The sequence below is a fragment of the Hyla sarda genome, chromosome 2 (assembly GCF_029499605.1).
Source record: "Hyla sarda isolate aHylSar1 chromosome 2, aHylSar1.hap1, whole genome shotgun sequence".
In the NCBI taxonomy this organism is placed as follows: Eukaryota; Metazoa; Chordata; class Amphibia; order Anura; family Hylidae; genus Hyla; species Hyla sarda.
The window spans coordinates 493,048,695-493,072,149 of NC_079190.1; the positions used below are offsets into that span (position 1 = coordinate 493,048,695).

The following is a 23,455-nucleotide window of genomic DNA, read 5'->3' on the forward strand; positions in this document are numbered from 1 at the left end:
CTGACCACATCCAAGTTGTGGAGAGAGCGCTCCTTAGGATGAGACTGAGCCAGACAGAAAGAGGGAAGAACGATATCCTCGTTCAGATGAAAGGAAGAAACCACCTTTGGCTGAAAAGAAGGTACTGGCAGGAGCAAAGCCATGTCCTGATGAAGCACCAGGAAGGGAGGCTGACAAGAGAGAGCCGCCAATTCCAACACCCAACGAATGGAGGTCACTGCAACCAGGAAGGCCACCTTCCAAGAAAGGAAAACGAAGGGAAATGTCCCGGATAGGCTCGAACGGAGCGGACTGCAAAGCGCTCAGGACTAAGTTCAAGTCGGAGACCTGTAAGGAGGAATCTCATGAGCTACCCCTTGCAGAAAGGTGCGAACAGAAGAGTTAGAAGCTAGAGGCCACTGAAAAAGGATAGACAGCGCTGACACTTGACCCTTGAGGGAACTAAGTGCCAAACACGTTTCAAGGCTCGACTGTAAAAACGCCAGGAGATCGGTAGGGAAAAACGAACTGGAGAAAGAGAGCGGGCCTCACAGCACCGAAAATAGGGTCGCTAATCCTGTGATAAATCCTAGCCGAGGATTGCTTACGCGCCCTGAGCATGGTGCGAATAACCCCGGAGGAAAAACCAAGGGCCCTCAATATCGCGGTTTCAACAGCCTTGCCGTCAAACGTAGCGGCAGAGAATTGGGGTTGCAAAGTGGGCCCTAGGAAAGAAGATCGAGACGATCCGGTAGCCGAAAAGGAACGTCCGCCACGAGCCGAACCCCGTCGGCGTACCAAGAGTGGGGAGGCCAATCCGGAGCCACCAGAATGGCTGAGACGCCTTCCGCCTTGAGTTTCCTCAGCACTCGGGGCAGAAGAGGAAGAGGCGGAAACAGATAAGGGAGAGTGAACCCAGACCATGGAATGATGAGAGCGTCCACGGTCAGTGCCAGAGGATCCCGAGACTTTGCCACGAAGGCCGGAACCTTTCGGTTTAGGCGGGACGCAAAGAAGTCCACGACTGGAATCCCCCAGTGATGGCAAATGGACTAACACCTCTGGGTGAAGAGACCATTCCCCGGGGTCGGGAGAGGAGCGACTTACAAAGTCCGCTTCCCAGTTCTCCACCCCCGGGATGTGGATGGCTGATATGGAGGGAACCAGGCGCTCCGCCCATATCAAGATCTTGGACACACCGGCCATGGCAGCGCGGCTGTGAGTGCCCCCTTGACAGTTGACATACGCCACGGCTGTGGCGTTGTCCATCTGTATGCGGACCGGGCAGCCCCGGAGAAGTGACTCCCAATGCTGGAGACAACGGAAGATGGCCCGGATCTCTAAGACATTGATAGGCAGACGGGCTTCCCGAGGGGACCAATGGCCCTGGACCGAACTGGGCCCTGGTCCAGAAAAACAAACCCCCCCCCCCCCCCCCCCACAACCGAGGAGACTCGCATCAGTCGTCAGGACCAGCCAGTTCAACGGAAGTAACGAGCGACTGCTCAGGAAGAGAGGAGAGCGGAGAAGTGACTGGCGGGCCGAGTCGGGTAGACTGACTCGACGATCCAAGGACAGGGGAGATCAGTTTCAGAGAGAGAGAATGGCCCACTGGAGCGGGCGGCAACGTAATTGTGCGAACGGAACAGCCGCTATGGTTGTCACCATTCTGCCCAGCACTGTCATGCAGAAGCGAATGGGCACTGGGTGTGGGCACCTCAAGAGACAGATACCCGTCAGGAGAGCACTCCGCTTGTCCGGAGGAAGGAAAGCCCGGGCCCTCTCGGTGTCGAACCGAAGGCCCAGAAAAACCAGGGACTGGGAGGGAGAAAAATTGTATTTCTCCACATTGATCAGCCACCCGAAACTGGACAGACTCTCCATGTTCTGGACCAGGGATGGAGCCTTGATTAGCAGGTCGTCCAGATAAGGGAGGACCGACACCCCTCGGGAGCGGAGTATGGCAATGACAGCCACCAGGACCTTGGCAAAGACCCTGGGGGCTGTGGCCAAGCCGAAGGGCAGAGCCACAAACTGGAAGTGACCTTCCGGAACTGCAAAGCGAAGAAAACGCTGATAAAGGTAGAAAAATCGGGGTGTGGAGATACGCATCCCGAATGTCCACGGAAGACAGGAATTCGCCCTGATCCATGGATGCAACAATTGAGCACAAGAATTCCATCCAAAAGTGGCGAAGCCAAAAGGTGCCGATTGAGAAGCTTCAGGTCCAAAATCAGACGGACCGATCCCCCTTGGAACAACGAATAGGTTTTAATAGACACCTCAGAAACGTTCCCGGAGGAGGAACCGGCACAATGACGCCTTGTTCCAGCAGAGTGTGAATGGCAGAGCGAAACCCTGCAGCCAGGGTGGGCGAACGAGGAGGAACCAAAAGAACCGATCTGGGGGAAAAGAACCAAACACTATTCGGTAACCGTCGGAGACATTGTCCCGAACCCGGGAGTCCTGGATCTGTGGGAAACCAGACATCCCGAAAGAGGGGCAAACGACCGCCCACCCGAGGGAGAGCCTCGGGTGTGGGCGCCCCTTCAGGCTGAAGTAGGCTTGCGAGTTCCCGACTTTGTGGAAAAATGGCTGGAACGGCCATATTGCTTCCAGGAGGGGCGAGGCTTGAAGGACAGAGCCTGCCTAGCCTGCAAAGAACTGGGCTTGTCTTGTCGCCCGGGGCCCAAGGAGTGAAAGGACCGAAAGGAAGCCATCTTACGGAATCCCCCTTATTCTGGGGAAGCAAGGAACTCTTACCGCCCATAGCTTCAGAAATGATATCATCCAGCTTTTTCCCAAAAAGACGGCCACCAGTAAAAGCCATTTCAGTCAGAGATTTCTTGGAAGACGAGTCGGCGTTCCAAGCTTTTAGCCACATAGAGCGGCGAATGGCTACTAGATTGCCGGACGCAACTGCCGCACAGCGTGCTGACTAAGGAAACTTGGCATAGATAGTCACCCGCCTTGGAGACCTGGAGAGCAATATCAGCCAGGTCATCAGGAGGCACCCCGGACAACACCCCCTGGCAGAGCTGAGAAGCCCAAACCGATAAGGCCTTTGAGACCCAAGTCGATGCAAATGCCGGAAGCAAGGAGGATCCAACCGCCTCGATGGCGTACTTCGCCAGGTTTTCAACCCGCTTGTCCGCGGGGTCTTTGAAGGAAGCGGCATCAGCCAACGGTAGGGTGGTGGATTTTGACAAACGGGAGACCGGGGGGTCCACCAACGGTGGAACGGTCCATTTAGAGATAAGATCCTGAGAGAACGGACACAGTCTTCAACCGTTTTGAGCCTTTGAAGCGCTTCTCAGGAAACTTCCAGGCTGTCTCCAGAAGATCATCAAACTCTCTGAGAATTGAAGACCTTGGGAGAGCGATGAGTATGTGTAAAGAAAACTTCAGGAACAGGGTCTGAAGTTCCAGGGTCCTGCAGATGGAAGGTGTCCCTGACAGCTGACACCAAACTGTCCACCAAGTCCGACATGGATGACAGTTCTTCAGAATCTGATGGCGGAGCAGAGTTTGAGTCCGCTCCTTCCCCTGGAGAGTGGGAACGAGAAATGGAAGCTCCGAATCTAGGAGACACGGATCTGGAAAGGCTCCTAGGAGAGCGACCGAGGGTGCTGCCTAGGAGGGGGCGACCTGGAGCGCGCGCGGCGGGAAGACCTGTGCTCAGGAGAAGAATCAGAATAAATGACCCTGGGACGTCTGTGAGAGTGCCGACGGTCCGAAGACGCCGAGCTCGTCTTCCGAGGGGAACGCAAGGAGGACTGCTTTAAGGCCGTAGCCACCTCTCTGGAGACCTGCGCCAGATCAAAGATCGTTTGGGGGAGAGAGGACACCCAAACCGGAGCAGGGTCAGAGGCCACATGCTCAGGGGGGCTATCCTGGGTGGGGGAATTAGGACGGGAAGAAGAGCAGGCAGAACAAGTGGGTCCAGCCAAACCCCCCGGCATTTTAACTTTACACCCCGTGCAAGCATAGTAGGTGACCGAAGCGGGGACCGCCTGCCTGAGAGAAGGTTCAAAACTGGGGGCGGACATTGCAAAAATACAGAGAAGTCAGCTACCCAGAGACAGAAGAAAGGAACAAGCTCACCCAGGTTCCTGTGCCTTGATCCCTGTAGTCTTGCCGCAGAAACAGCTTGCAGGAAAAGCTTGCAGGATCAGGAAGCCCACAGGTTGCTGCAGCAGAAATGGCCACAGGAGCAGAGTGCAGCAGCAGTGTGTGAGAGAGCCGTGCTGGAGCTCGGAGCTGGGGCGTGGCGCGTGATCTCCGACAGGGAGACTAATGAGCCCCGCAGCGCGCACTAGCCCAGGAGAGGCTAAGAATGCATCCCCGAGCACGCACTAGCACAGTAGAGGCTGAGACATGCCCTCCTGTGTGCGCGCTGTGCTGGGATAGGATGCGCGATTAGCGCGAAAAAGAAGGGGCGGAGCTATGCGCGGCCGAGACCATGCCAAAGCCGCGGCCTAAATTTCCGGGCGGGCCCGGGCTAGGACACCTGCGAACACCGAGCAGGGGTGGGGCGAGCAGAGGCAATAGGTGATAGGTGATCCGGACCCAAGGTACAACCTTGGTGCTGGTCGGTGGTGAGGAAGGGTTAACGGACCAACTCTTCAGTTGCATGTGGGGAAATCAGGCAGCGCCATGCTCCTGTCGCCCCTACCTAGAAAAATAAAAAAGGAGAGAAAATCTAAACTCTAACACTAAAAAAATTATAAAATAGACCAGGTCTGGAGAAAACCAGACCTGTGCCTGCCTCCTAGGACACTAAGCTAAAACTGAGTGTCTCTGAGTCATTAGGTGGGGTATATCCTGCTGGGAGGAGCCAACTTTTTTGTTATGCATAATGTCAGCCACCTAGTGGCAGCAAGATATACCCACGGTTCCTGTGTCCCCCAATAGAGCTGAACGAGAAAGTGGGCGTTTCCCAGCAGGCATGACGTCACTGAAGCTGCTGGGGGACAACTTCAGCCCTCACATGGTTGCAGTGCTGTGATGAATAGAAGACCTCAGGCTCTGTGCATGTTTCAGTCTGTGTTGCTACAATGAGGCTCTACTGCAGCTGTCTGTGCAGCTTTCTGTTAGAATCTGTGGAGCGTTCACTTTCTGTGCAGCTGTCAATCAAGCTCAGTGCCGGGAGGAGACCGAACTCACTGTATTAATTGTGGCAGGGAACAGAGAAGAGCCACCAGAGCAGTTGTTTCTATTACATTTTAAACATATTTATGATTAAGCAAGTGAATGGCAAAGTGTCTGCTAATTACACAAGGAACACTATATTAAATGTTTTATTTGGTGACAGGTACTCTTTAATCACCCCCGGCTTACATTATGGGATCAATGTTATATTTTAATAGGTCATATTATTACACACACGGCTATACAAAAATGTTTATTTTTATTCATTTTTTTAATACAAAAATGGGGAAATTAAAATTGTTATTAAAGGTGGCATCTTTTAAAATATTTTTTTTTCTACACTTTAAGTCCCCCTAAAGCAAACTCTCTGAGCAGATTAAAGAGTGGCAGGCACGGAGGCCTTAAAGGGGTACTCCATCCAAAGGATAGGGGATAAGATGTCTGATTGCAGGGGTTCCACCGCTGGGGACCCCCACTATCTCACATGCAGCACCCACCTCTGGGAGCTGCACGCAGCGCTGCAGTCTCAGAGTCTGCCGGGTCATGAATACGGGGCCAGAGTATCGTGATGTCACAACTCCACCCCCCATGTGACATCACGCCCCGCCCCCGCAATGCAAGTCGGAGGGGGTGTGGCGTCACATGTGGGCAGAGTCATGAAGTCACGATACTCTGGCCCCGTAGTCGTGACCCGGCAGACTGAGGCTGCAGTGCTGCGTGCAGCTCCCAGAGGTGGGTGCTGCATGTGAGATAGCGGGGGTCATGCCTTTGGATAGGGGATAAGAAGTCTTAGGGCCGGAGTACCCCTTTAAGAAGCCCATAGGATAAACACATCACAGATGAATAGTATACAAAATGACTAGCGGGGGTTCCCACCAATAACAAGAATGCACTGCGCATGCTTAGTTAGTGCTCAGTTAATTTCTAAGCATAGAGTTCAGCATTTGGCAAGGTTTGGAAACCTCAAGAAAAATAAATGGAACAGCATTTCGCATGCATAGTGCAGCTACATTTACTTAGGTGACAAGACAATTTATCTCTGCTCTCATGATCAATGACTCCACTAATCGGCTAGTGATAATTTTGGGATTACCCCTTTAAATAATAAAAAATAAACAGATCCTTTGCATACAATGGCCCAGAAATGTTTTCTTCTTCAAATCAGCTAGTACTTTATAAAAATCTTAATCCTTCCAGTACCTACCAGCTGCTGTATGCTCCAGAGGAAGTTTTGTATTTTACGGTCTGACCACAGTGCTCTCTGCTGCCACCTCTGTCCGTGTCAGGAACTGTCCAGAGCATGAATAAATCCCCATAGAAAACCTCTCCTGCTCTGGGCAGTTCTTGAGATGGACAGAGGTGGCAGCAGAGAGCACTGTGGTCAGACTGGAACATACAACATAACTTGCTCTGGCGTTGTAGTTTTGCAACAGCTGGAGGCATCCTGGATGGGAAACACTGATATGAAGGCTCTGGTGGACAGTATAGATTTTATTATATTGTTCAGACTTGTAATTGTGCAAATATTACTAGTTCTTTTACCTTGTGTTTCTCCAGTCATCTTCATCCTCAGAAGGAGACTGCATTGTATTATCAGTTTGATTTTCTATCTATTTAAAATAAATACATAAATACAATTAAACATGTCATCACCACCTTCAGAACATTGCTGCAGGGCATCTAATTTTAAGAGTATTGAAAATCCACAAAGATTTTACCAAGGATCCCCCCTACCTACCGTGACTTTGATGAGTAGATTTTTTTTTACTCACCATAAAATCTCTCTTTCGTAGCCTTCCTTAGGGGACACCCTATTGGGTATATGCTCTGGCCACTAGGAGGCATTGACACTAGGCAAAAAAAAAAAAAGTAGTAGACTCCTCCCTGGCAGGATATACCCGCCCACCTGCCGTGAGGAAACCAGTTTTGTCACAAAGCAGTAGGAGAAGTCAACAAGCAGCGTCTGAAGGACCCTAGAAAGGAAATCCGGACAAAAAACCCAGAACCCGAAAAGATTATCCAGACAAGACATGAAGAAATGAGTGGGTGCTTTGTCCCCCAATGAAGGCTGCGAGAAAGAGATTTTACAGTGATAAAAAAAATAAAAAATCTACTTTTCTTGGTCGCTCTTCATTGGGGGACACAACTGGGATGTACAAAAGTAGTCCCCTGGGGTGGGAATAGCAACCACCAGAGAAAGGGGACAAGTCCAGAGACTGAACCACAACCGCAATGCTTGTGAGCAAGACCTTAGGCCGAGAGGCAACCGGGGGGCAAGTAGAGAGTCTAGAAACCCCCGCAACCCCCAGAGGGGGTGAGGCCACCAAGGAAGAAACCGTCCTGTGTCAGAGACCTGGAACCTATTGGCCGCATAGAGGAACAAGAATGGCCGTCCCAGGGAAGGAAGAACACAGGTCTAAGGAGACCACAGAACCAGCCAGAGTACCATCCTGGCTGGTAAACACTGTGGAAAAGGGAACTGCAAGAGAACCTCAGCCAGTAAATCAACCAATTCAAGAGAACATGGCAAGAAAACGGAGATCTGCGTATGCCCGGAAAAAGGCGAGCACACAGAAAGTGAAGGCTAAAACCTTCAGCAAACAGGAAGAGACACGAAAACAGTCTGTTGAGAGGCATGGTGCATACTCATAGAACCTGAACCGTAGGCTTCTGGTTCCAGGATCACACCACAAGGAAAATCGGGAGGAAAGGGACTCTGAGGTTGACACCCAGTGTGAACCGCAGTAAAAAGCAGGGCGAGGGAAATACGTCCACACAAGCTGAAAGCGCAACTGTCATGGAAATTATACCCCCCAGACTAATAACATGATAGTATAGATGATGATACGTGTAATGCAGCTGTACTTTTGGCTGCTCTTTATCACTCTTTATCAGCAGCAGAATAGTTTTATTGTGTGGTCAGCAACATACGGATAGGCGTGGCTGGGGATCGTAATGCCCCACCTCCACCATGCCTATCCCCTGTAAGTGAGTGCTGGACCACTGTGTGATTAACACATAGGTCCCCACCCCCCGATGTCCATGATGTGCGGCCCGGCGTGACTCCACTGAGCCTATACAGATTATGTGCACCTTAATGTTATATGAAATACAGTGCCCGTACTCCTTTCTTTCTTCTCATGGTGCCGGAGACGCGCTGCTTCTGCTTTCACTATAGGCAGTGAGCTCGCTCCCTGCCTCTAGCACTGCGCAGGCGCACTGAGCTGGCGGCAGACGACGGGAGCAGAAGCAGTGCGTCTCTGGCACCAGGAGAAGAAAGAAGAGGAGTACGGGCACTGTATTTCATATAACATAAAAGTGCACATAATCTGTATAGGCTCAGTGGAGTCACGCCGGGCCGCACATCATGGACATCGGGGGGTGGGGGACATGTGTGTCAATGACACAGTGGTCCAGCACTCACTTACAGGGGATAGGCGTGGCGGAGGTGGGGCATTACGATCCACAGCCACGCCAATCCGACTGTTGCTGACCGCACGATAAAACTATTTTCCTGCTGATAAAGAGTGATAAACAGCAGCCAAAAGTACAGCTGCATTACACGTATCATCATCTATACTATCATGTTATTAGTCTGGGGGGTATCATTTCCATGACAGTTGCGCTTGAAATTTGGCCAAACAAGGACCGGAAAGCCCTGAGGAGGAGCCTCCCTGAGCACCGGAGGGGGTGACATGAGAACTGGAGGTTCCAGGAACTCCTGAAGGTCCCACACCCAAAGTGAAGGACCAACCTCAGCCACAAAGTAGCACGGAACAGCGAGACCGCCCACCAGGGGAAGAGGAGAGGAGCTGGGCAGAAATGCCACGCATGCCCGAGATCCCCACCCTCACCACGCCCCCCAGAACAGGAAGGCCGTCCAAGTGAGAGGGACAACCCAGGCATGAGGGAGGTTGCTCAATGCAAGAAGACTCCCCAGCACTCAGGCTAAGCACAAAGAGGGGAGAACAACCTCAGACTCCAGTGGTCCGAATGGACCCGAAAACTTTGAGGCAGAAGCCCTTCAAGATGGGACCGGAGGAAGAGTGACAAGGGAGCCTAGCCGAAACTCCCAAGTTCCGGGCACAGAAAGGCTACTCTGGCAGACTGTTGCGTCAAACGGGCGCAACCGACCGGGTCAGAGTAAAAGATGGACTCACCAGCCAGGAGGTCCCCACCAAGGAAGGAGAACGATGGCAGGAACCATACCACAGATGAGCCCGACTGCCACAGCTGAGCCATACAAGACTAAAAATTCCTCCTGCAGAGGAGAGAGTCCAGGATGTCAGAACAGCAGGCAACCAAGAAAAAGAGGAAAGAGCCAGGCTGCAATAGTAAGCCGAGAGTACACCAGCATAACCAGAGGGACTCCTCCTCATTGCTCAAGCAAACCATGAATCCAGCTAGATACCCCCCACAAGTAAGGGGAGAGAGAAGGCACCATTTTGGCAGAGGCAATGCACCGCAAGCAGGTTCCCAGTGGAGAGGGAACAAGAGGCAGTCGTGGAGAATGCAGGCACTGGTCATAACAAGCCCCAGTGGGTGACAATAGCAACCCCTGCAAAAAATATACCAAAGGCACGGAGAAGCGGTGCACGTCCCTGGAGAAATCCGGGATACTCATACTAGGTAAAGCAAAAGGACTATGAATGCCCATAAGGTGCATGCGCATCACCATACAGTTAAAGAGGGAAGTCCGTAAAAGGAAAGAAACAATGGCGTTTGGAAGAAACTGAGCTATGCTGGCCCTTGTCCAAAGGCTCAGACGACTGAGCCGCCCAGCGTAGAAAGGTAGGAACTCCATAAGGAAAAAAGAAAGAGGTGTGCAGCCGCAGCAGTGTCCCCGTAGAAAAAATAGAGACACGGTGTCGTTGACCTCACGAGGTAGTGAGGTACCGAGACTGCAAACACACACAAACAGCGGCCATAACAAGTGTCCAGCTGCAAAGTAATAGGTGTACACCCCCGGGGTGCCAGGAGACGCTACCAGCCAACGGCACGCACCCTGTAAAAAATGGGATAGCTGCTGAGTCTACAAGGATCTGTAGACAAAGCCCACATCCTACCTCCTAGGGGTGCAAGTGCCTCAAGGCACTAGGGATCGACCGATATAGATTTTTTTAGGGCCAATACCGATAATATGTGGATGTTAAGGCCGATAGCCGATAACTTATACCGGAATATCGGTATAAGTTATCGGCTATTTCAGCACCCCCGCCCCGCCGAGTCCAAACACTGCCGCGTCCAACCACCGCCGCTGCCCCCGCCTGCCTATCCTCTGGCCAGAGACCGCCCTCTTCTCTCTCCCCCTGCCGGTCCATAGTCCAACCACCGCCACTGCTCCATTGTCTCCCCCATCCGCGGTTTTATAATTACATGTTCCCGGGAACAGGTAATTATAAAACCGGGGATGGGGGAGGCAATGGGGCAGCAGCGGCGGCGGTCTCTGGCCGGGGCGGTGGGGGTGCGGTGCGGGGGGGCATTATCGGATTATCGGCAAGGTAATGGCCAATAACTTCCAAAATCGTGAATATCGACCTATAATATCTGCCCAACTGATAATCTGTCGATCCCTACAACGCACCAAAACTGCCAGGGCAGACGAAGGACCATGCAGACACAGTCTGGCTTACCCATGAGGTTCAATGAAAACACACAGTCAATGAACGGGAACCTGACACCGAAGGCGGGATACCGGATGTCAGCCGCTTGATCAGCAGGTATGTGACCTGGCGAATCAAGAAAACAAGCAGACCTAGCCCAGCTAATTGGCAGAGGTATCACTGAACACACCAAGCAGACATAGTCTGGCTAATTGGTAGAGGGATCACTGAGCGCACAGGGTCAATCCTTCAAAACCTCACACTGAAGTCGGGTTACCGGACCTCCAAGGTGGGCACGGCAGGCAGAAGATGGGCGAACATTAGAGAAGGAGACCACGCAGACGCTGTCAAGCGAAACGTATAGAGCCCAAGACATATGTAGGCCCAGCGAAACCCAACTCCCCCAAAGGGATACCTACCTCCCCCCCCCCCCCCCCCCCCCCCCCCCCCCCCCGCCGTGGCACAGGGGGCATGGGAATGCATAATAGGAGCGCAGACCCCAGTCTGGCTGCTTGAGATATGGACTATTGAACCCGCAGGTTAGCTCCTTTGGACCCGGACTCTGCCACAGGTGCATCAGATATGCCACAGGCGACCTGGCGGTGTAAGAGGCCAAGCAGACTAACAGCCGGCTGACTGGTCTAGGTCCCTAGTACCAGAAGGGACACTCTTCCGTACGTCACACACTAGTAGCGAGGGACAGAAAACTCCAGACTTGTATGCAGTAGCCCCAGATGGGGAACCGGTGGAGGCGGAAATCATACAGATCACAATCTAACTTGACGCTAGGGTGCCAAGTCAGATGCTGACCGATGGCGCAAAAAGGACAGCACTGCGCACGTAATGGCGTGTCGGCTGCCGAGGCAAAACACTTGGCAACCACCAAGGATGTGGTACAAACAAAAACTGCCGCACTTACAAAGCAAGGTGGCCATGTCCTCAGGAAGGTACCTGAGAGAATCCCCTGGCAAACTTCAGAGGGTTCACAATACGCTTGCTGTAGGATCTGTTAGGATAGCCATATTCGCCAGAGGTAAAGTGGCGGACTCGACAGACAGGACACCGGAGAACCCCCCCAGGGAGGGGGATGTCCACTTGGAGAACCGATCCGGAGGAAATGGGTATAGGGGTCTGTAGTAACATAGAAGATAACGTAGTTCATAAGGTTGAAAAAACACCAGAGTCCATCAAGTTCAACCTATAACCCTAATGAGTCCCTACTGAGTTGATCCAGAGGAAGACAAAAAAAACCTCATACTAGAGGTAAAAATTCCTTCCCGTCTCCAAATATGGCATCAGAATAAATCCCTAGATCAAAGTTCTGTCCCTATAAATCTAATATACATAACCAGATATGTTATTCTCCAGAAATGCATCCAGACTCCTTTTGAACTCTTTTACAGAGTTCCCCATGACCACCTCCTCCGGGAGAGAATTCCACAGTCTCACTGCTCTTACAGTAAAGAATCCCCGTCTGTGCTGGTGTAGAAACCTTCTTTCCTTTAAATGTAGAGGATGCCCCCTTGTTATAGATACAGTCCTGGGTATAAATAGATCATGGGAGAGATCTCTGTACTGCCCCCTGATATATTTATACATAGTTATTAGGTCGCCCCTAAGCCTTATTTTTTCTAAACTAAATAACCTTAATTCTGATAATCTTTCTGGGTACTGTAGTCCTCCCATTCCCCGTATTACCCTGGTTGCCCGTCTTTGAACCCTCTCCAGCTCCACTATATCTTTCTTGTACACTGGTGCCCAGTACTGTACACAGTATTCTATGTGTGGTCTGACTAATGATTTGTACATTGGTAGAATTATTTCCTTGTCGTGGCATCTATGCCCCTATTGATGCACCCCATGATTTTATTTGCCTTGGCAGCAGCTGCCCGACACTGGTCACTACAGCTAAATTTTTACTGTTAACTAAGACTCCCAAGTCCTTTTCCACATCAGTCGTCCCAAGTGTTCTCCCATTTAATACATAATCCCAGCCCAGAGTTTTCCTCCCCATGTGCATTACCTTACATTTATTAGTGTTCAACCTCATCTGCCACTTCTCAGCCCAAACCTCCAACCTATCCAGATCCGTTTGTAACAGTGCACTGTCCTCTATTGTGTTTACCGCTTTACAGAGTTTAGTATCATCTGCAAAGATTGTTACTTTACTATTCAACCCCTCTACAAGGTCATTAATAAATCTATTAAATAGAACAGGACCCAAAACTGACCCCTGTGGTCCCCACTAGTAACAGTCACCCAATCAGAGTACCATTAATAACCCCCCTCTGTTTCCTATCACTGAGCCAGTTACTTACCCACTTAGTCCTGTACTCTTCTGAGAACATCGTTCCGGAAGCTTCCAGGCAGTGTCCAGGAACTCGTCTGATTCAGCAGGAGGACCGAATGTCTCAGGAGACTGAAGAGAGCAGCAGGAGGAGACTTCTGGAACGGAGTCCATAGTGTCGGGGGCCTGAATTTAGAAAGGTATCCTTGATTGCCCAACAGGCCATCCACCCTGTCTGCTGCGTGAGAAGACTCCTCCGTATCTGACCCTTGGTCCAAATTATACTCTGAAAGCTGGTGGCCAGAGAATGGAATCGGGTCCCGGGAGCCCTAGGAAGGCATGACACGGGACTTGGGGTAACAGAGAAAGGGGTGGGGGAGGGGGAGCGGGAGCACACCCTGTGAACCCAACTCGCCCAGGCAAGGGGAGGTCCGCAGGGGAGATCCTGCAGAGGATTCCAATGAACATTCTGGGGCACTCACAGGATAAACCGCGCCTGGCCGGAACCGGAGCACGAACTCCAGCATGCTCCCAGGTGGAAAACATAACCTGGGAATTTGGCCCAAGTCATATGGGACAGGGAAGAAAACAAAGGTAGGAACTGGGCCAGCAACAGAACGGTCCGCAGGAGCGTTCTGGGAGGGAAGCTGAAAAGAGCTGGGCAGCTTTGCTGAGGGTGGGGTAAGATGGATCAGCCGAAGCGCCTGACCTGGGGTCACCAGTGGGGGATGGGGGAGGGTTAGTATAACAACGGACAGTTCTCACCCAGAATCCTTTGTCCAGCAGGCAGCAGCAGACTCAGCAGGCAGCAGCAGATGGCAACTGCTCTGGCAGGCAAACCACAGACTGACTTAGAAGAAAAAGGCAGTCAACTTCCAAAGAAGGACTACAACGCTCTAAGCCCAGCCCTCAGGCCTCTACAAGATCAGGCTGCAGAGGGCGCCGGGTGGGACGCCCCCTGAGCCCCTCAGCGTGCGCAAGCTAGGCTAAAGAAGCCTGGGAGAAGAGGAGAATTCCTCACAGCACTCCCGTGTTGGTCTCCGTTACGCGCACTGTGGGGAGAATAAGGGGGCATAGCAGAAGGTAAGATATGGCCTGCGCATAATGACGCAGAAGTAACTGACCGCTAAACTGCCCGCAACCAGCAGGCACCGAGTGCGCGCCACTGAAAATACCCCCCGCCTGTCAGCGATCGATAGTGCGCTTAGTTGACAGAGCGGAGAGAAGAAGCTGCTGCGGAGAAGGAGGGGGCAGAGCGCCCGCTTGTAGAGATAATGGCGCCCGCCATGTGCCCTGAGGAAACCCGGGCTAAACACTGTGCCCCCCAGAATCAAGGAGCCGCCGGCTGATGAGTGAACCGGTGGCTCCCCACGCTGCCCGAGCTGTGCAGCAGTGTAAGGGAGTGAAGTACTTGCTCCCCCGAACTAAGTGGGCAAAGGAAGAAGGGTCGCTCCAAGGGTTGTACCTTGGGTCCGGATCCACACAGCCCACTCAGCGCAGAAGAGAATTGCAGAAGAAGCCCAGAGCTGCCTCACTGTTACCAGAGAAAGAGGGGGGGGAAGCTGAGAGAGAGAGAGAGAGAGAGAGAGAGAGAGAGAGAGAGAGAGAGAGAGAGAGAGAGAGAGAGAGAGAGAGAGAGAGAGAGAGAGAGAGAGAGAGAGAGAGAGAGAGAGAGGGGGGGGGGGGGGGGAGGGGGGAATACTCACCTGGTCTACCTATACTTACCTGCAGATGTCTTCAGCCAGCTAGGTGTCAACTGCATCATGCCAGGCTGAATCAGCAAGACGAGCAGGGACCATAGGAGGACCCGGACCCAAGGTACAACCCTGGCAGGAAGGAGTTAGCAGCACATACTCTATGTACTGTGCCCCTTCAGCGCATAAGGAGGAACCTTAGTGCCATGGTCCTTAATCCCCACCTAAAAAAAAAAAAGAAATAAAAAGGGAGGAAAAAATCCTAAATAAACAGCCTTTTCTGGAAAAAAATAAAATTAAGAACCAGGTCTGGAGAGCTCCAGACCTGTGTCTGCCTCCTACTGACACTAAAACTGGTTTCCTCACGGCAGGTGGGCGGGTATATCCTGCCAGGGAGGAGTCAACTTTCTTTTTGCCTAGTGGCCTGAGTATATACCAAATAGTGTCCCCCCCAATGAAGAGCGACCGAGAAAGATACATTACATACTTTTAAAACAAAGGCCACTTGCCTCCTCCGCTTCCTCCTCCTCCTCCTCCTCCTCATCTGCAGATGACCTTGTACCATTATCTTCTTCACAAGAAAGATCAAGAAATTCTTCTACATCCCGTCGTGGTGGTCGCATGCGAGATGCCATCTTCTTACGCAGTCTCAGGTTACGAGCCCGAAGGTTATCCTAGACGTAGGAAATCCACTCAGTGAAAAGAAAGTCTGGCTTAGAGAAATCTGGGGTCGGCAAAGAGGCTACCCAAAAGACTTTATAATGTCTATACATTGAACCAAATAAATGCATACACCAAAGGCTTCCTAGAAAACATGGCTTTAAAAATGGCGGACCAATACAATTTATACTTAACTGTTGGACTACAGCAGTGTTTCCCAACCAGGGTGCCTCCAGCTGTTGCAAAACTACAACTCCAAGCATGCCCGGACAGCCGAAGGCTGTCCGGGCATGCTGGAAGTTGTAGTATTGCAACAGCTGGAGGCACCCTGGTTGGGAAACACTGGACTACAGTAACAACCAGTCCCAATGTTGTTCCATGTTAAGGGTCCATGCACAGAGAGGAAACTCAGCCCCAATGACTAATGGGCTATTCTGAAAGGATTTCGACAAAAGAATGTTCATTCTCTCTCCAGAATCCAAATTGGTGTCGGAAGTTCTGCTACGGAACATCCCTATTGTGCACTGAGCAGCAGAATCCCGTTGAGATAAATGGGATTCTGCTGCACACAGATTTAGCATGGAATTAATTACGACAAAAATATCTGTTGTATGCATTGGCCCTAAAGGAAGCAATAAATAGGGGTGTTAAAGGGGTACTCCATTGGAAAAAAAATGTTTTTCTTAAAGGAGTAGTCCAGTGGTGATTCAGTGGTGAGCAACTTATCCCCTATCCTAAGGATAGGGGATAAGATGCAGATCGCGGGGGGTCCGACCGCTGGGGCCCCCTGCGATCTCCTGTACGGAGCCCCGACAGCCCGCGGGAAGGGGGCGTGTCGACCTCCGCACGAGGCGGCGGCCGACACGCCCCCTCAATACAACTCTATGGCAGAGCGCTGCCTTCGGCAATCTCCGGCTCTGCCATAGAGATGTATTGAGGGGGCGTGTCGGCCGCCGCCTCGTGCGGGGGTCGACACCCGCTATCTCGGCGGAGAGCCGGGGCCCCGTACAGAGAGATCGCAGGGGGCCCCAGCGGTCGGACCCCCCGCGATCTCAAACTTATCCTCTATCCTTAGGATAGGGGATAAGTTTTTCACCACTGGACTACCCCTTTAAATGAACTGGCGCCAGTAAGTTAAACAGATTTGTAATTGACTTCTATTTAAAAATCTTAATCCTTCCGGTACTTATTAGCAGCTGTATGCTAAAGAGGAAATTCTTTTCTTTTTGAATTTATTTTTTGTCTTGTCCACAGTGCTCTCTGCCGACACCTCTGTTCGTGTCAGGAACTGTCCAGAGCAGCATAGGTTTGCCATGGGGATTTTCTCCTGCTCTGGTAAGTTCCTGATACGGGACTGGAGGGACCCTGCTTGGGGGAAGACTGGTTTAGTCCAACATGTCTGATTTTTTTTTCCTGACAACTGCTATCGGCAGTCCGGAGGCCACCCCACACATTGGATGGGGAGGCTACTGTAGCGGAAATCTGCGGATTGTGCCAGCGCATGACTACTGTGTATGGCTGAGCATTAACCTGTGTCCGCTCAGGAAAGGGAAACCGAAAAACTCTTACCTCTTGTGAATAATCACACAGACCGCGCTGTTTCTGGTTCGCAAAAAACAACTTTTCCTGTTCTCCTCTAGCAATTCTAATATCTTCCTCCTTCCTGTAAAAGAAAAGGGTGTATATTAAAAAATGGTTTTCCAAGACTTAGCGATTTAAAGGGGCACTCCACTGGAAAATCTTTTTTTTTTTTTTTTTTTTTTTTTTTTAAATCAACTGGTGCCAGAAAGTTGTACATATTTGTAAATTACTTCTATTAAAAAATTTTTAATCCTTCCAGTACTTCTCAGCTGCTGTATGATCCACAGGAAGTTCTTTTCTTTTTGAATTTCCTTTCTGTCTGCCCACAGTGCTCTCTGCTGACACCTCTGTCCATGTCAGGAACTGTCCGGAATAGGAGCAAATCCCCATAGAAAACCTCTACTGCTCCGGACAGTCCCTAAAATGAACAGAGGTGTCAGCGGAGAGCACTGTGGTCAGGCAGAAAGGAAAATCAAAAAGAGAAGAACTTCCTGTAGATCAAAACAGCAGCTGATAAGTACTGGAAGGATTACGATTTTTTTTAAGAGAAGTCATTTACAAATCTGTTTAACTTTGTGGCACCAGTTGATTTAAAAATAAATAAATAAAATGAAAAAAAAAAAAGGTTTTCCAGTGGAGTACCCCTTTAAAGGGAATGGGTTGCCTAGATTTTGCTTTCCTGATTAAAGTCAGCTATTTCATGATTGTAATTCTTATTTAATTTTCTGCACATTATTATGGGGGCGGCCATCTTGCTGGGTTTTCTGACCACGACCAGTCAGCACAACGAGCAGGAAGCGAAGAGTGTTACTAGGCGCTTCTTTCCCCGCAACGAGTCGTTCCCATAGACCAGTGTTTCCCAACCAGGGTGCCCCCAGCTGTTGCAAAACTACAACTCCCAGCATGCACGGACAGCCAAAGGCTGTCCGGGCATGCTGGGAGTTGTAGTTTTGCAACAGCTGGAGGCACCCTGGTTGGGAAACACTGCCATAGACTTACATAAGCAGTCACATGGCACAGATCCAGGAGAGAACGCGCCTAGCATGCTCTTTTACAACTCATTTAGGGGGACATTTATTAAAGCATTTACCCGTTTTTTCTTTCATATAATTGTTACAAAAATTCGCAACTGCGACTATGCTATTTTCTGTGCAACATTCATCCCTACGAGCGAGAAAAGCAAGAAATTATTATTTTTTTTTTTTTTGCTTATGTAAGCAAGTTTTAGAAATTGACTTGCAGTAGTAAGAAGATTTATCAAATGCGACAGTCGCTAAAAAGTCGCTATAGAGGAAAACGTTGCATAAAGGGGTTATCCAGGGAAATTTATATATATATATATATATATATATATATATATATATATATATATAAACTGGCTCCAGAAAGTTAAACAGATTTGTAAATTACTTCTATTTAAAAAAATCTTAATCCTTTCAGTACTTATGAGCTTCTGAAGTGAAGGTTGTTCTTTTCTGTCTAAGTGCTCTCTGATGACACCTGTCTCGGGAACTGCCCAGTTTCGAAGCAAATCCCCATAGCAAACCTCTTCTAAACTGGGTGGGTTCCCAAGACATGTGTCATCAGAGAGCACTTAGACAGAAAAGAACAACCTTAACTTCAGAAGCTCATAAGTACTGAAAGGATTAAGATTTTTTTAAAAGATGTAATTTACAAATCTGTTTAACTTTCTGGAGCCAGTTGATATATAAAAAAAAAAAGTTTTTTCCTGGAATACCCCTTTAAATTTCCTCCAGCACATTCCTGGCTTACTAAAATGCCTTACATCCTCTAAAGTGAATTGTCCACTTTTATTAAAGTTATTTTTTTAATTTTTTTTATGAAAGTGTGTTCTATCTACATTATTAATTTATAATACTTACTTTTGTGCACTGTCTGATTTTTTTTATTTATTTTTTTTCGCCACTTTCCTGGACCCCCGGAATCCTCAAAGTCAGAACTGTCTGGTGAGTTTGGCGGACTAGAGAGTCTCCTACAGGTTGTGTTGTGGCAATGGTGGACGACATACTTTGTAATATTTCTTCCGTGGCACTAGGCTGGGAAACGTGTTTTTGATTTGGACCTCCTCTTACCACCTACTTTGTGCCATCACAACGGGTTAGGCAACGCTGGATGATTTTGAACGCGAGAAACACGTGAGGACAGCAAGGAACCACCTCTTTAGCTAACGCGGGAACAGCAGAGCAATCTACGGCGCTTACCTCACAGTTTTTTGCTTACGCAGAGGGAGTTTCCCGTGCGACAAATTTATTAAGGCCGTGAGACAGAATAATAAATTTGTCGCACGTAAGCAAAACAGTAGTTGAAAAAAAAAAATTACAAAAAAATAGACTACAAAAGCCATGTTTCATGAATGTGCCCCATAGTGATCGGTCAGGGTCTGAACACTCAGACCCCCAAGCAGGTGAAAACTTTTGACTTGACTTGAGTCATTTATATATATATATATATATATATATATATATATATATATATACACACAGTGATCCCTCAACTTACAATGGGCTCAACATAAAATAGTTTCAACATACAATGGTCTTTTCTAGACCATTGTAAGTTGAAACCAGACTCAACATACAATGCTACAGACAGTCCAGATCTGTGATACCTGTCAATGGCTGGAAGAACCGATCAATCAGAATGGGCATTCACTGGTAAAACCCCTGTAATACTGAAGTGTATGCACTGACTGATGTCTGGTAGCGCCCCCTACAGTACAGAGAGGAATTACATGTTCTGTACTCTTTACCTGTATTACTGAAGTGTATGCACTGACTGGCTGTCTGGTAGCGCCTCCTACAGTACAGGGAGGTATTACATGTTCTGTACACTTTACCTGTGCCAGGGTTACCTGCTCCTATAGACACCAGGTGGGGGCGACTCCATTACTTTTTTTTTTAGGACATTGCGTGTATTGTACAGGACCCTGAAGAAGCTCCTGTCCTCTACATAGACCAGTGTTTCCCAAGCAGGGTGGCCCCAGCTGTTGCAAAACTACAACTCCCAGCGTGCCCGGACAGCCTTTGGCTGTCCGGGCATGCTGGGAGTTGTAGTTTTGCAACAGCTGGAGGCTCCCTGCTTGGGAAACACTGACATAGACAATGATTACAGCTCCCAGCAGATCTTTATTACTTTTATATGTAAGGATTTGCTTTATCTATATTAGTTATCTACGTATTTTTCTTTCTCACTTTTTTCCTATTTTTGGATGACATTTTTGGTGGCTTCAGAACCAATTACCAGGTTTCCATAGAGTTCTGGTCTCAACATACAATGGTTTCAACATACAATGGTCATCCTGGAACCGATTAATATTGTAACTTGAGGGAGCACTGTATATACACAAACATAAGCCAGAGACCTGTAAATGACGCTTGTTATCTCTGGGACAACAACTCTTTTCCTCCAGGCAAGCAGATCCCTCTCGGTAGCGATCTGACTGCGAGGTGCATTATTATGCATCTGGCGAACCCCCTCTACTTGACCGCTACGCCTCAGGCCAATATTTGGAGGAGAAGCAAGATCTAAAAAGGAGTAAGAAAAATTTAGTGAATAGGACCAAAAATCACTAGAATGCATACACCCCCCCCCCCCCCCCCACACACTCCCTCGCCAGCACAGGTACCACACATACAGTACCTCTTCGGGCTGCATTAGTGGGCTGAGCGCTGGAGCCAGGTTCTTGCTCTAGATTGGGCCTCTGATCCGGGCGCAGGTTGGGATCTTGGTTCTGCTGATCAGAGTTTGTCTGCTGACTGACCACTTGTTCCACGATTTCACCATCAACTTTAAAAGACAACGTTACAGTGAAAACCATGCGCCTTGCGCCAAAGCTTCTACTATTCCTAACTTCAATGAAACATACTTTTTAAGTTTGGTTTTTTTTTCTGCAGAATTTTTTTTTTTTTTTTTTTTTTATTAACCTGATCTGAATTGACAATACTCTGGTCAGTTCTACAATGTAATTAAATATATATGTACAGCAGTCTGTCCGCAATATACCTGTCTGTCAGTGTTCAAAGGGGTACTCCGGTGGGAATCATTTATTTATTTATTTTATTTTTTAAATAAACTGGTGGCAGAAGGTTAAAGGGGTACTCCGGTGAAAACCTTTTTACTTTTAAATCAACTGGTGGCAGAAAGTTAAACATATTTGTAAATTACTTCTATTAAAAAAATCTTAATCCTTCCTGTACTTATTAGCTGCTGAATACTACAGAGGAAATTCTTCTCTTTTTGGAATGCTCTCTGATGACATCACGAGCACAGTTCTCTCTGCTGAAGTTATTATAATAATAACAACGCTTTATTTATTGTCGTCATTAGTGGGATTTGAACCCAAGTCCCCAGCACTGAAAGGCAGCAGTGCTAACCACTGAGCCACCATGCTGCCCTTAAGCATTCATCTGCTATGCACGGTTGCTAAAATGGACAGAGATGTCAGCAGAGAGCACTGTGCTCGTGATGTCATCAGTGTTCCAAAAAGAAAGGAATTTCCTCTGTAGCATTCAGCAGCTAATAAGTACTGGAAGGATTAAGATTTTTTAATAGAAATAATTTACAAATATGTTTAACTTTCTGCTACCAGTTGATTTAAAAGAAAAAAGGTTTTCACCGGAGTACCCCTTTAAACAGATATGTAAATTACTTCTATTAAAAAAAATCGTAATCCATCCAGTAATTCTTAGCAGCTGTATACTACAGAGGATATGCTTTTCTTTTTGGATTTATTTTCTGTCACGACCACAGTGCTCTCTGCTGACCTCTGCTGACCATTTTAGGAACGGTCCAGTGCAGGAGAAAATCGCCATAGCAAACATATGCTGCTCTGGACAGTTCCTAAAATGGACAGAGAGGTCAGCAGAGAGCACTGTGCTCGTGATAGAAGAGAAATCTAAAAAGAAAAGAATTTCCTCTGTAGTATACAGCCCCTAAAAAGTACTGAAAGGATTAAGATTTTTTAATAGAAGTAATTTACAAGACTATTTTCCAGGACCAGTTGATTTAAAAAAAAAAAAAAAATTCCACTGGAGTACCCCTTTAACTAACAGGTACCAATTGCATAGGGATACTGGTGGGTAACAGACTGTGCCCGCTCCATGCAATGGCAGCCTATGCCATTGAGGGGCTTCACTAGGCTTACCAATTGGGACCACTGCCAACCTATAAAATCATGGGGTAAACCATTGGACATACAGACTGAGCCTACGCTACTACAACCCATGCAATCATGTGGGTACCAGCGGGGATTGTTCCCATCTTTTAAAGTCAAAATAGATGTTGCAGTCAATATAGCCTTCAGCATTTATGGGGGTTGAGCGGTTGAGATTGGTGGTATTCTCTCAAATCCAGGCTGTAGTACTGTGCATTACTCACTATTAGAGTACGGTCCAGTAAAGGGTTGACATGGCCAACTTAAATGAACACTATCAGATACAAAGACATTGGGGGAGATTTATCAAAACCTGTGCAAAGGAAAAGTTGCCCATAGCAACCAATCAGATCGCTTCTTTCATTTTGCAGAGGCCTTGTTAAAAATTAAAGAAGTGATCTGATTGGTTGCTATGGACAACTTTACCTCTGCACAGGTTTTGATAAATCTCCCCCACTAACCTTTCTAATATACAATTAGTATATAAAATCACAGCTTTGTCCAATCTGAAGTACAGACATGGGCAAAGTACAGTAAGTGAGGGTGGGCTAACACTCCTCTGTGCTCTCTCCTGTCTGATAGCACTCCTCTGTGCTCTCTCCTGTCTGATAGCACTCCTCTGTTCTCTCTCCTGTCTGATAGCACTCCTCTGTGCTCTCTCCTGTCTGATAGGACTCCTCTGTGCTCTCTCCTGTCTGATAGGACTCCTCTGTGCTCTCTCCTGTCTGACAGCACTCCTCTGTGCTCTCTCCTGTCCGACAGCACTCCTCTGTGCTCTCTCCTGTCTGATAGCACTCCTCTGTGCTCTCTCCTGTCTGATAGCACTCCTCTGTGCTCTCTCCTGTCTGATAGCACTCCTCTGTGCTCTCTCCTGTCTGATAGCACTCCTCTGTGCTCTCTCCTGTCTGATAGTGTAAGCCCACCCACATTTACTGGAAATACAATTATCTTGAATCTAGCACAGAAGAGTTAGGTCATAAAAACTGTTCTTACCAGTTTCCATATATCCCAGCTGGGGAACCAAATGCTCATCTGCACAGTTCTCTCTCCCAGGCACCAGTCGCTGATAAGTAGGTGGGTGAGGGTTTCCGTCAACATCTACCAAAAATGGTGGTGGCATCAAGTGTGGAGCCTGCTGGGTTTGCTCATCGAGGACAAACTGGTTTCCATCTACAATGAGAGGTCTATAATCTGTGTGAAAAAACATCTGCTCCGGAATCTAAAAAAATAAAAGTTTTCCCATCAATACTCTGCTCAAAGTCATGGACTACAATAAAGATAACAGACTGTAAGCTCCACCAGCATCGGAATTTGTTAAAGGGGTTGT

The 23,455-nt window shown here is 48.7% G+C and overlaps 1 protein-coding gene across 1 annotated transcript in view; it reads right to left on the reverse strand.

The window, feature by feature from the left end:
* BRWD1 (bromodomain and WD repeat domain containing 1) overlaps positions 1-23,455 on the reverse strand; it is a 132,048-nt gene that overhangs the window by 53,106 nt on the left and 55,487 nt on the right. Inside the window, exons 17-22 of the mRNA XM_056559676.1 lie at positions 23,122-23,347; positions 20,616-20,762; positions 20,338-20,500; positions 16,944-17,037; positions 15,224-15,388; positions 6,673-6,740 (exon numbers count right to left, since the gene is read on the reverse strand). Coding sequence (XP_056415651.1) covers positions 6,673-6,740; positions 15,224-15,388; positions 16,944-17,037; positions 20,338-20,500; positions 20,616-20,762; positions 23,122-23,347 — 863 coding nt within the window. The remainder of the gene's footprint in view (positions 1-6,672; positions 6,741-15,223; positions 15,389-16,943; positions 17,038-20,337; positions 20,501-20,615; positions 20,763-23,121; positions 23,348-23,455) is intronic.